This window comes from Thamnophis sirtalis, unplaced genomic scaffold (assembly GCF_051295495.1).
Source record: "Thamnophis sirtalis isolate CommonGarterSnake01/CBP01778 unplaced genomic scaffold, rThaSir2_p1.2 scaffold_3, whole genome shotgun sequence".
Taxonomy (NCBI): Eukaryota; Metazoa; Chordata; class Lepidosauria; order Squamata; family Natricidae; genus Thamnophis; species Thamnophis sirtalis.
This window is the reverse complement of record NW_028261383.1, coordinates 26993695-27006060: the sequence shown is the minus strand read 5'-3', so window position 1 is coordinate 27006060 and position 12366 is coordinate 26993695. Positions and strand designations below refer to the sequence as shown.

The 12366-nt window shown below is 43.8% G+C and overlaps 1 protein-coding gene across 1 annotated transcript in view; it reads left to right on the top strand.

Moving 5' to 3' along the window:
- The window catches only part of LOC106545924 (E3 ubiquitin-protein ligase TRIM11-like), a 103121-nt gene extending 100131 nt beyond the window's left edge, over positions 1-2990 (top strand). Inside the window, exon 7 of the mRNA XM_087711686.1 lies at positions 2332-2990. Within this exon, the coding sequence (XP_087567812.1) occupies positions 2332-2846 (515 nt within the window). The 3' untranslated portion in view covers positions 2847-2990. The remainder of the gene's footprint in view (positions 1-2331) is intronic.
- The last annotated feature ends 9376 nt before the right edge of the window (positions 2991-12366 follow it).

Genomic DNA, 12366 nt, shown 5'->3' with positions numbered 1-12366 from the left:
GCTGTTTTAAGCTCTGATGCCAGTAACTCAAAGAGAAATATAATACAGTGGCAATGAAAAAAGTATAAGATTAGATACCTTAAAGCAATGGTCTCCAACCTTGGCAACTTTAAGACCTGTGGACTTCAACTCCCAGAGTTCCTCAGCCAGCTTTGCTTTGCTGGCTGAGGAACTCTGGGAGTTGAAGTCCACAAGTCTTAAAGTTGCCATGGTTGGAGACCACTGCCTTAAAGATTATGAAGATCCAATAAACATAACCTAGATCAGTGATGGCAAACCTTTTTCGCCTTGGGTGGAAAAAGCCTGCGCGCCCACACTATTGCACCCGCCCACATTCCCACCCCTATAATTTAATGCCCCCCTGCTCCATGCTCTCAGGGCAGGGAAACACACGAGGCGTTGCTGACAGGACAACGTCTCATGTGCCCTCAGAAATGGCTCTGCGTGCCACCTGTGGCATGCGTGCCATCACGGACCTAGATAATTGAAGTCAATCTTGGTGTAGAATGGAATATCTGGACAAATGGGAAAATTTGGGCTGGTATTGAAAAGAATGTTTAGAGTCCCCTTGTTTTTTCTGTCTGATTATAAGTTGGTGACAGACCAGGTCTTTGGGAGCAGAGAAGTTACTGTATTTTCGCAGTATAAGACACACCTTTTTCCCCTCAAACAAGAGGCTGAAAATCTGGGTGCGTCTTATACACTGAATACAGCATTTTTTGCCTCCCAAAGCCCCGCCCCTTCACCAAAATGGCCGTGCATCCTCTTATGGAGGCTTTCAGAGAGCTCCTGGGGGCTGGGGCGGGCAGAAATGAGCAAAAAGAAAGAGCATTTTTTGCCCCTACCCCAGCCCCCAGCAGCACTCTGAAAGCATGCATAAGGCTATGCATGCAATATTTTTGACAAAAAACAGGCCCGTTTTTGCGAAAAACGAGCCATTTTTTGGAGGTTTGCAGAGTGCAAAAATTGTTTTTTTTTCCTTTTGGAAAGCTCTTTAACTGATTGATGAGAATTACATTGATTAAGTGCTGTGCTAGCAGAAACAAAGTCTTAGGTGCTGCAGATTGACAGCGATTTCCTTCTCCAGCACATGGATAAATACACATGGAAACATCTACCTACCTACCTACTCTCTCTCTCTCCCTACCTATCTACTGTATTTCTCGCTCCCCCTCTATCTTCTTACATACCTACCTACTCTCTCTCTCTCCCTACCTATCTACTGTATTTCTGTCTCTCTCTATCTCTTTCTATTTCTCTCTCTCTATCCCTCTACCTACCTACCTACCTACCTACCTACCTACCTACCTACCTACCTAACTACACACACTCTCTCTCCCTACCTATCTACTGTATTTCTCTCTCTCTGTCTCTCTGTCTCTCTGTCTCTGTCTCTGTCTCTCTCTCTCTCTCTCTCTCCCTTTATCTACCTACCTACCTACTCTCTCTCTCTCCCTACCTACTGTATTTCTTTCTCGTGCTCTCCCTCTCTATCCCTCTATCTACCTACCTATTTTTTTTAAAAAAATTGCCTCTTCAAAACCTTGGTGCATCTTATACTCCTGTGCGTCTTATACTCCGAAAAACACGGTAGGTCCTTTGGGTCAAAGCAAATAGCAAAGTTGGAACACTAGGGTTGTCTCCATCTTGAGGGCCATCAAAACTGATGAAAGTAGAGGTTTCCTATGCAAGATTCCCCACTCCCCTTTTTGTACATGCTTGTGATATCCTGATGCTGGTAGAGCGTGGGTTTCAAACTTGATCCCGTCATGTGATGTACGTCGACATTTTTTTGCCTTTGCGGAGCCGTAGTGTGAGTGGCCTCCACATGACGTATCCGGCCCACGGGCCGCCAGTTTGACAGGTCTGTCATAGGGAAAAGGGTAGAACTTCCTCACATTCCATCATAGGCCCCAAGTTACCTCTGGGTGCTATCCCTGTGACTCTGCCAGTTCAGAATTGAAACATGGCAGCATCTTGTCCGCCTGGTCTCTGGATTAAAACTCCAGTTTCTGTTCCCACTTTGGTCCTCCCAGGAATTAGCTGAAGGCAAAGCCAATCACTCTTCACTCCCAATTCTTCTCACCTGCAAGAAGGAAGCTAAGAAGAATTGTGCAAGGATGCTAGAAGGGGATGAAGCACTATAAAGGGGTTGGAAAAAAACTAGGGAATGCTTAGGTGCTGTTTAAATAAGCAGTGAATCTTCCATTCCTGGAGGGAGTGATTAGAAACCGAACTCAGAGAGGAGGCTGCAAGGTTGATATCTTGGTCACGATAACCCAGGTCTGCAGCTGAAGCTCTTGTTCTTCTTCCTTCCCTTCCCACTTTCAGTGAATGTAATTCTGGATCCAGACACAGCCCATCTTGACCGCCTGGACATCTCCGACGATCAAAAACGCGTCAAAGGACATAAACCAGCTAAAGCAATATATCTTGTCCCAGACCCCATAAGATTTGTATATAATCCTTACGTCCTGGGCTGTCAGAGGTTCTCAACAGGGAGATATTTCTGGGAAGTTACAGTAGGAGATACAGCAGGATGGGGCGTAGGGGTTGCCAAAAAGCAACCAAATGTAATAAATGTTGATGGGCAGACCAGGCGCTGGCAGGTTAGGAAATTGAGAGGGAAATACATGATCTCCTCTCCCTCAGCACGCTCGGAACTGGTGCTGAGTGAGGAGCCCACGAGGATCCGCGTCTCTCTCAACTGCGAAGGGGGACAAGTGAGCTTTTTTGATGCCAAGACTGCAGCTCTGCTCCACACATTCTCAGACCCTTCCTTGGTTGGAGACACCCTTCTGCCCTGTTTCTATTTGGATGATGGTGCCTGCGTGACACTCACCTAAAAGAGGGGACATCCATAAACAAAACTTTGGAAAAATCCCTATTTGACCAGCTTTAAAGCAGAGGTTCCTTAGCTTTTTGCTGCTATACTTTAACAATAGCCCGTAGACCAGTGGTTCCCAAACTTTTTCAGTCCAACGCCCCCTTGGTGCTACAAACTAATCTTCAGTGCCCCCCCCCCCAGTGGTGGAATTCAATTTTTTACTACCAGTTCTGTGGGCGTGGCTTGGTGGGCGTGGCTGGGGGGTGGTCATATGACTGGGCGGTTTGCACGATGGAAGGAAGATAGTAACAGTAAAATTCAAAACTGTGACAATTAATTGCACATTTATTCAAAATCCAATTTCAAAACCTTTTTAGTTAATGTTAATTCAACAAAATTGTTGAACATGATCCAGTGATAGCAGGTTTTCAAAGTCTGATAGTCATTTATCAAGAACCTTAGTAACTAGTAACTTAGTAAACTCAGTAAAATTTAGTAACTACTTCACTGTTCGGTAAATTCATAATGTGATGGATGGGCTTGATGAAGTGATACCAGAAAAAAATGTCTTTTCAAAGGAAGTGGAAACGAGCTATTTCCCAAACTGTAGGCCGAACTCCAGGATGTGGGACCTGGAGTATCCTTTTTTTTTAATCAATATATGTTTTATTTCATTTTCATTTTCAATTTATACAATCACTTATATACTGTGCAATTAAAGAAACAATAAACACAACTCTTCTTATATTCCAAAATACAAAACCAACATAACACTTCAACCCTCCACACACCCTTTCTTTCTCCCCCTCCAACTTTCATTTCTCCCCTTCCGCAATCCCCTCCTCTACTTTCCCTCCCCCTCTAACGTTCCTTTCTCCCCCTCCCTCCATCTCACCCTCCTACCATTCCCCTCTCACTCCCTCTCTACTCCTCCCTCTTCTTTCCCTCTACTCCTCACTTCGATGTATTTCTGCTATTCATTAGTATATTCGATTTGTATTTTATACTAAAATTGAAAGAAAAGAAAAGAAAAAAGAAAAAAAAGAAAGGAAAAGAGCAACAGTATACAAGTGCATTCTTGTTGTTTTGAAAATTGAAACTATGTTTCCCCCCTCCCTACCCCCCTTCAGACTTCCCAGATCCCATACCCGGCTTAGCTTTTTATCAAACACAGTCTAGAGTATATTAAAACCAAATACATTGAAAATTGAGAGATGGAAAAAAAAAAAAGGAAAAAAGAAGGAAATAATAAAATAAAAAAAGGAAAAATCAATAAACTCTTTACTTTGAGCTCAGCTTCCCATCATTGTTAAGACTTGAACAATGTACGTCATTCCTAATCTCAGTTAGTTAATTGCTTGCAGGATTTCAAACTGTATTGAAACCAAATAAGTTAACCAGATAGAATTCTTCTCTAGCTAGGGGCCTTATTTCTTTATCTAAATATCTGTCTGATTCCAAACCTTTAATTTGTCCCTTTTGTAAACACATCTCAAATTCTTCTCTCGGTTTCCTTTTCCAACTCTTCTCGTCCTGCCTCTATCCGTGTCCATATACATACATATACACATATATATGTATATACACACACATATACATATACATACACATACATATATTTTATTTTCATCCGTACTCCTCTCATATATGCTCCGCCTTCCTACAGACTCCCTGGGTGTATCCTTCCAGGCATTATAATCAAATAACAGTTTATACAAAAATCAATTTACTTTCTATCTCAAAATAAACTCTAATTCAACCTCCACTACCCTCCCGTCTACACCACACCTCCCAACTCCCTCCAACCTGAACCACGATCCAGAAACACCAAGCTCTCCGCCCTCCTCACCCTGGAAAATAATTCATTAGTAATTTATATAAAAGTTCAGAATTATCCATCGTCTTTTTTTTTTTAAGTCCCATACAATATATTTTCCAAGGAGATCAGCATCAGTTCTTTCAGCATTAATGTCTCTTCATCCGTATACAACTATACCATTTTATGCAAAACAAAAGTCACAGAGTATTGTTCAAGTTGAGAATTAAGCCAATATTTTAAATCAGTTAATTTAGTATAATTTCCTTGCAAAGAAGTTATATCATTTTAAGGCTATTTAATATAGCAAGATGTTTATAAAGGTTTCATGAATATCTCCTTAATCAATGGCTGATGTTCATACAGGGCGGGGCATAACCTTTTCCTAGGGGGTCACAGCAACACTTGTAATAACAACACAAATAATTCATACACCATTCGAAAGCCCATCAAAAACTGAGTTTATTGACACGATTTAATAGTCAGTATGACCACCATTAGCCCTTCGAACAGCATTCAAACGAGGTGGATAAGAACACAACAAATCTTCAAACAGTTCCGTTCGATTTTCCAGATTTTCCAGAGGGCGGGGCATAACCTTTTCCTAGGGGGTCACAGCAAGATCGACAGCAGTTTACAACTTCCGCGACACCTCATTTTAAAGCCCATAAAAAACTGAATTGAATGAGCTATTAAATGTTAAATTTGTTTCGGTTGAAACTTTGAGAATGAATTTGGAAACTGTGTTGAAAAATCTGGAAAATCGAACGGAACTGTTTGAAGATTTGTTGTGTTCTTATCCACCTCGTTTGAATGCTGTTCGAAGGGCTAATGGTGGTCATACTGACTATTAAATCGTGTCAATAAACTCAGTTTTTGATGGGCTTTCGAATGGTGTATGAATTATTTGTGTTGTTATTACAAGTGTTGCTGTGACCCCCTAGGAAAAGGTTATGCCCCGCCCTGTAGATGTTGCTACGATCCACTTTATTTTCAATTCGTCTGGGAGCACGGCTAGATCCTTGTTCTCTGGTCTTCTGCTTTTCCGGAAGGGGAAAGTGATACTTCCTGTCTTGTAATTGTGTATTTTGTTGTTTCTCTTCTCCTTCTCTTTGTCTTTCTCCAAGTCCAGGTGATTCAAGGTGTCCCGCCTTTAGGGTCTCATAATAAAAATCTCGGGCTTCCCAAACAGAGTTAAGACGATATTTTTGGTCATCAAATGTAACTATAATACCAAATGGCACATCCCATCTATACTGTATCTGCCGGTTTCTGAGTTCTTTAGTTAGAAAAGCATAGTCTCTCCTAGCTCTTAACATTTGGGGTGGTATTTCTTTGAAAACAATCAAGTCCTGTCCATCAATTCGCAGCCTGGTATTATAAAACTCTTGTAGTATCGCATTTCTGGATTCTCTTGTAGTGAAATATATAATTATGTCTCTCGGAAGCTGTCTCTGTTTTGCCGCCCACGAATTCTGGCGATAAATTTTTTGGATCTGCCAATCAAAGTTAAGTCCCGGACTTCCCACCAAATGACTGAAAGCCTCTGAAAAAGTCTGTTTCAAATTCTCCCGTTCATTTTCACGTAATCCCCTAACTCTTAAAGCAAGCTCCATCTTTTTATAATTTGTCATAACGAGTTGTTTTTCTGCGTTCTCAACTTCCTGTTGTAGCACTTCAATTTTAGATGTCAGGTTGGAGTTGGCTTCCTCCAGGAGCTCCAGCTTATCTTCCATTCCAGCAACATAATCTGTCAATACAGTTATGACTCTTGTCATATCCTCCCTTGTTTGAGCAATCTTGGTATCAAGCTTGTCACATAAATCTGTAACAAGTTGCTTCATCTCCTCTCTAAATTCTTTGAGAGTCTCAAAAAGAAATTCTTTTGTTAACAAATCTCCAGTAGGGGGCGTGGAAGGTAAGAGCTGCGGCTTTGTAACAAATGCCTGAGATGTAAGAGAACGTCTGGGGTGCTTCGATTTCAGTGCCATTATAAAAAGAAAGCAAACAGAGTCTCTGCTCACGTTGATTTGAGATAAGGTAGTTTCAATAAACTTTTGGCAATTGATAAAAAGAAATCTTCGAGGGAACCGGGCTAATTGGTTTGTAAAAAGTTATTTCCTTAATTCTGTGCCAGGAAGTTGAAGATATATCGTTATAGCAAATGCGGAAGCTATAAAATCGCCATTAAAAAAAAAAATTAAACAAAGGAGTCTTTTATAAAATTGAAGCTGGTATTTTAAATAGAGAGAAAAAAGGGTTCACGGGTATGGTCTCTGCTCGGATTGATCTTAAATGAGTTAATTACAAAGGCTTGTCCTGAGGGGGGGGGTGTAACTCGCCTTGAGCTGAAAAAAACAGCTGAGAAGATCTGGCCGGAGTAAGTGACTCAGCTTACATTGATCCTTCTCTTTCGTTCGCAGCCAAAAAAAAAGAGCTGCGAACTACAAAGAGGATTCTAACTAGCTGTGTCCCTCCCTACTTTTTTCTTGCCTGAAAAAAGAGATATCTAAGATCTTAAATAGATATACGAACCAGAACTCTGAGGGCAGCTTTGTTAAGCTGCCGACGGCAGCAAAACCCTCCCCCGGAAGTCCGAGTATCCTTTTTTTAAAAACCTGGTTACAGGCAGAGGAAAAGCTCAAGACTCTGATCCTCTCTTTGTCTGCACAAGCCACAGGGGGAACTTGTGGTACCCAAAACTAGAACCCCTGATTTCTAGATTTAATCCTTAAATATTGAAATGGCCCATTTCTTCCCGACTTCCAATGAAACCATTCCATTTATTGTCATGCAAAACTCCCTTGCGGGTACGACGGATTCCTCCCCCCCCCACATGTATTTCCCATCTGCCTCCTCAGCTTCCCTGCTGTATTTATGATTGGCAGGGCACTCTTCTCTCTGGGCTTAGGAACCCGCCTCTCCGTTCTCCCACTTCTGGGCTGCAAAGCAGACGGGAGGCCGATACGCTCGGGCTTTCGTGCCTCAACTCGCCGAAGGAAGCTCGGCTCCTACGGCGACCCTGGATTGCTTTTTTCAATCCGGGTTTTTTAAAAAACAAATAAATCAGGGAGGAGGGGCACAAAATGGAATAGCCAGGCAAAGCCCTTGCTTTGTGGGTAAGGATTTCGAGAGGAGCTCCCAAGCGGGGAGAAGAAGCCTTGGGAAAGAAATGAGTTGGCTTCTCTGCTTTGCTTTTAAATGCACCCATTGGTATGCATTTCTCCGTTTTCTTCCCTATCGCTGGTATGAGGCCCTCGCTGGAGGCTGGATGGCCTTTCTGGGGCTTGTTATTTACACACAACACACTATCCCTTTCTATGGCCCTGTCATTCCAGATAGAGTTTTGCGCCCTGCGAGGGGGCCACCTCCAGAACTCCTACTTCCTTGCCACTTCCTTGCCTCTTAGCACCTCCCTGCTACCCCTCTTGCCTCTTAGTGCCCCCCTAAGTCATCCCACCGCCCCCAGGGGGCGGTACAGCTCACTTTGGGAACCACTGCCTTAGACTTAAATACCACTTCATAGTGCTTTACAGCCCTCTTCAAGTGGTTTACAGTCAGCATATTGCACTCAACAATCTCGAGTCCTCATTTTACTCACCTCGGAAGGATGGAAGGCTGAGTCAACCTTGAACTGGTGAGATTTGAACTGCCGAACTGCTGGCAGTCAGTTGAAGTAGCCTGCAGTGCTGCACTCTAACCACTGCACCACCTCAGCTCTTTCCTTAATGTTGGATGCCACAGTGAATTGCTTGTAGTTAGGTGGCTTTATATATTGAAAGAATTGCTCAATCTATAAAGGAATAGCCTGACCATCATTGAGATGTCCTGTAGCAGCTTTATAGGCTTTAGTGTGTTCAGGTGTATCAATATTGAAGATACCTTTATCTTTAATAAAGTCGATCAGAAAGGTCAGCAGTTCGGTGGTTCGAATCCCTAGTGCTGCATAACAGAGTGAGCTCCTGTTACTTGTCCCAGTTTCTGCCAACCTAGCAATTGAAAAGCATATAAAAGTGCAAGTAGAAAAATAGGGACCATCTTTGGTGGGAAGGTAACAGCGTTCTGTGCGCCTTCGGTATTTAGTGATGCCGCCCACATGACTACGGAGACGTCTTTGGACAGCACTGGCTCTTTGGCTTAGAAACTGAGATGAGCACTGCTCCCTAGAGTTGGGAACAACTAGCACAGATGTGCGAGGGGAACATTTACCTTTACCTTAAGCAAAAGGTAAAAAGTTTTCCTGTGGGAACCAAGGTCATTCTAATAGGTGCCTGACAGAGAGGAAGAGAGCAATACCCAAGCAACTGGCCAGCCTCTCGATTGGACAGCGTGACTGATAATTTGGGGAAAGGGGGAACTTTCACTTTTTTAATTAGGTAAAAACTGCGGGAACTTTCAGAGATGATTTTCACCAGTTGTGCCAATATGATGTATCCAATAAAACTGTTCTTTGAGGAATCTACCTGCTTCGGAATTCTTCTTTCAATGGGTGTATTACTTGAAACGTTGGCACAAAGATTGCTTAGGTCCTCGCAAATTTTCCCTGCTTTTCTCCCCCTTCCCTCACCACTTTTTTCTATTTCCTTTGAAATATACACATAATTGTCATAATTCGAACAAACCCTAGTAGGGCTTTAGGAAGTATTAGACTCAATATAAGCAGTTTGAAAGCACGTACAAAATGCAAGTAGAAAAAATAGGGACCACCTTTGGTGGGAAAGTAACAGCGTTCCGTGTGCCTTCGGTGTTTAGTCATGCCGGCCACGTGACCACGGAGATGTCTTCCGATAGCGCTGGCTCTTCAGCTTTGAAACAGAGATGAACACTGCCCCCTAGAGTCGGGAACGACTAGCACGTATGTGTGAGGGGAACCTTTACCTTAAGCATTACATCATAGTTGTTTTTTTTTTAAGAATCTAGCACTGCTTTGTCTTTTTACACTTAACTAATTCAGTTATCTACAACGTTCAAACTATTGATTGTAACATTGATTCTAAGTTTACACCGTCCCTGTGGATTTTAATTCCTTCCTGTGCAATTTCATGTCAATAAATTCATTTTTACTTTACTGTATTCTGCCAATACAGCGGCGGGAGGGAAGGCGGTCCCTCGAGCATGAAGTTTGCTTGAAGAACTGACTCCTCCCGGACTCGGCTCTCGTGCGGTCTCTTCTGACAAGAGCAAGCCTCCTCCTTCTCCCCCACTCCTCTCTCCTCTGAAGCGCGCCCTCCGAAATAACCCGCCCAACGTAAGCATGCTGAACTGCAAGGCATGATTCGCTGCTCCCAGATCAGGAGGCGGGAGAATCACGTACCTCCTTTGCATACGAAATTTTTCGCTTTTTAACTCTTGCTTAACTCTTAAAAGGCGAAAAATTCCTTATGCAAAGGAGGCCCATAGTTCTCTTGCCTCCTCCTACAGTTAACACTAAGCAGACTCCAAGTCACTGTGACTTGTAGTCTGGCAGCAACTACCTTGGCTTTAATTATTTTTAAAAAATTCTTTAAAATTCTTTCCTTTTCCTCAGGAGACTGGTGAGGCCCCCTCTCCCCTGCCTCTAGTGACTGCACATCCCTGGTGGAGGGGCTTCCCATGCAGACCCCAAAATATTTATTTGACTTATTTGCAAGGCTGGCATCCACTGGTACTGAAACGCGGTGGCAGAGCTGCAGGCCTCCAGAGCAGCTGCCATTGAAACGGTGAATGGGGACCGGGCAGTGTGAAATGGTGCCACAGGATCAAAGTGGGGGGAGGAGGAGGGAGCGGAGCTGGAGGATGATGTAGAATGGCGGGGGGCGGAATGTGCAGGGGTAGCAACATGGTGCCACAGCCGCCCCACTTCCAGTCTCGTCCAATCCATTCATTATCTGGCCCGCAGAGCCCTGATGCTGGCAGGTGAGGTGGTGACAGTCGGAGCAGCCCCTTCGCTGTTTTACCTGGTAGCAGTGACCAGTGGGGTGCCTCCTGCTGCCACTCCTGTTCCACCGCTGGTGGCAATGGCAGTGGCCAGGACTCGTGCTGCCACCACCCCACCCTATCAGCATCAGGGCTCTGCAGGCTCTACCACCATCTCAACAATATCCTTTGCATCCGGACAGGGCCTTCATGGAGATGGGTGGCATGGGGGGGTGTTGGAGGGGGGGATGCGGCTGCAGGAAGGATGGAAAGGACCATGCGGGAAGCAGCGGCCTCCTTCCTGGTGGGTAAGGCTGGCTGGCACTCTGCAGGGCAGGCTGCCTGTGTGCCTCACTTTGAGCTCAAACCCAGAAGTGGGATCAAAATGTTGGTTTCTCTCTAGAAGGGTGAAGTGACCCGGAAGTCAGAAGGGTGTGACTTTTTGCCTGGGTCTTTCTGACTTGCCTTCCCCCCACCCTGGACAGACCTTTCCCCACATCCCGCCCATTTTCTTTTTCACTTTACTTTTTCACACAGAAGGCGGCTAGCCCCACCGTGCCCTGCCTTCCGCCCCACCCATGCCTTGACTTGTGGCTGCGGCACTGGCTGGACACACTACACAGCCACCTGTGGGGGGAAAAATAAGACACTCCCCCTGAAAATAAACCCTAGTGCTTATTTTGGGGCCCAAAAGAAAATAATCTCAGGTCTTATTTTCAGGGAAACACGGGTAGAACAATAGTCGCAGTTACATTACTAGTGCTTTCCTCCCTCCCTCCCCCCCTCCCTCTCACGCTTCCTTCCTGTTAGAGCCATGGTGGAACAGTGGTTCAAGTGCAGTACTGCAGGCTACTGCTGATCACTGGCTGCCAGCAGTTTGGCAGATCGAATCTCACCAGGCTCAAGGTTGACTCAGCCTTCCATCCTTCCGAGGTGGGTAAAATGGGGACCCGGGTTGTTGGAGGCAATAAACGGACTCTGTAAACCGCTTAAAGAGGGGTGTAAAGCAATTTGAAGCTGTATAGAAGTCTTAAGTGCTATTGCTATTTACAGATATTAAAATAAAAGGCAATTGATGCAATAACAAGCCATTTACATCATTAGAAAATAAGGAGCTGCTAAACAAGTGTTTCTCAACTTTGGTAACTTTCAAATGTGTGGAGTTCAACTCTCAGAATTCCTCAACCAGCATTCAGAATTTAGAATTCAGAATTCGGAATGTAGAATTCTGGGGGGTTGAAGTCCACACATCTGAAAGTTGCCAAGGTTGAGAAACACTGTTCTAAAAGCCACGGCTGATGATCTGTAATGATATTATACATCAAGGTAATAGGTAAGGATGTAGGGTTGTTGTTTTTTTTCTAAGCAATTGGCTTTTTGTTTTGGATCCATTGCATAACAATGTATAAAAGGAATATTGTAGAAAGATGTTTCATCTTCAGTCTTTTCTCCTGAAGCCCATAACATTTATTTATTTATACTTGCATACATTCAATGTATAAGTGAATTCCCAACAATTCTGGGATATTCACAATTAAAAAAATAAGTGTCTATCTAGCTAGTACACAATTAATCAGTGGAACAACTTGTCTCCAGGAGTTGTGAATGCTCCAACCCTGGAAGTTTTTAAGAGGAGATTTGACACCCATTTGTCTGAAATGCTATAGGGTTTCCTGTCTGAGCAGGGGGTTGGACTAGAAGACCTCTGAGGTCTCTTCCAACTCTGCTTTCTATTCTATTCTACCTAGCAAATATATTGACTAGAGGGCTCCAGCACTTCTATGTTTATTTAAACAAGTGGGCAAAGATGCTCATACATTCAATAGCA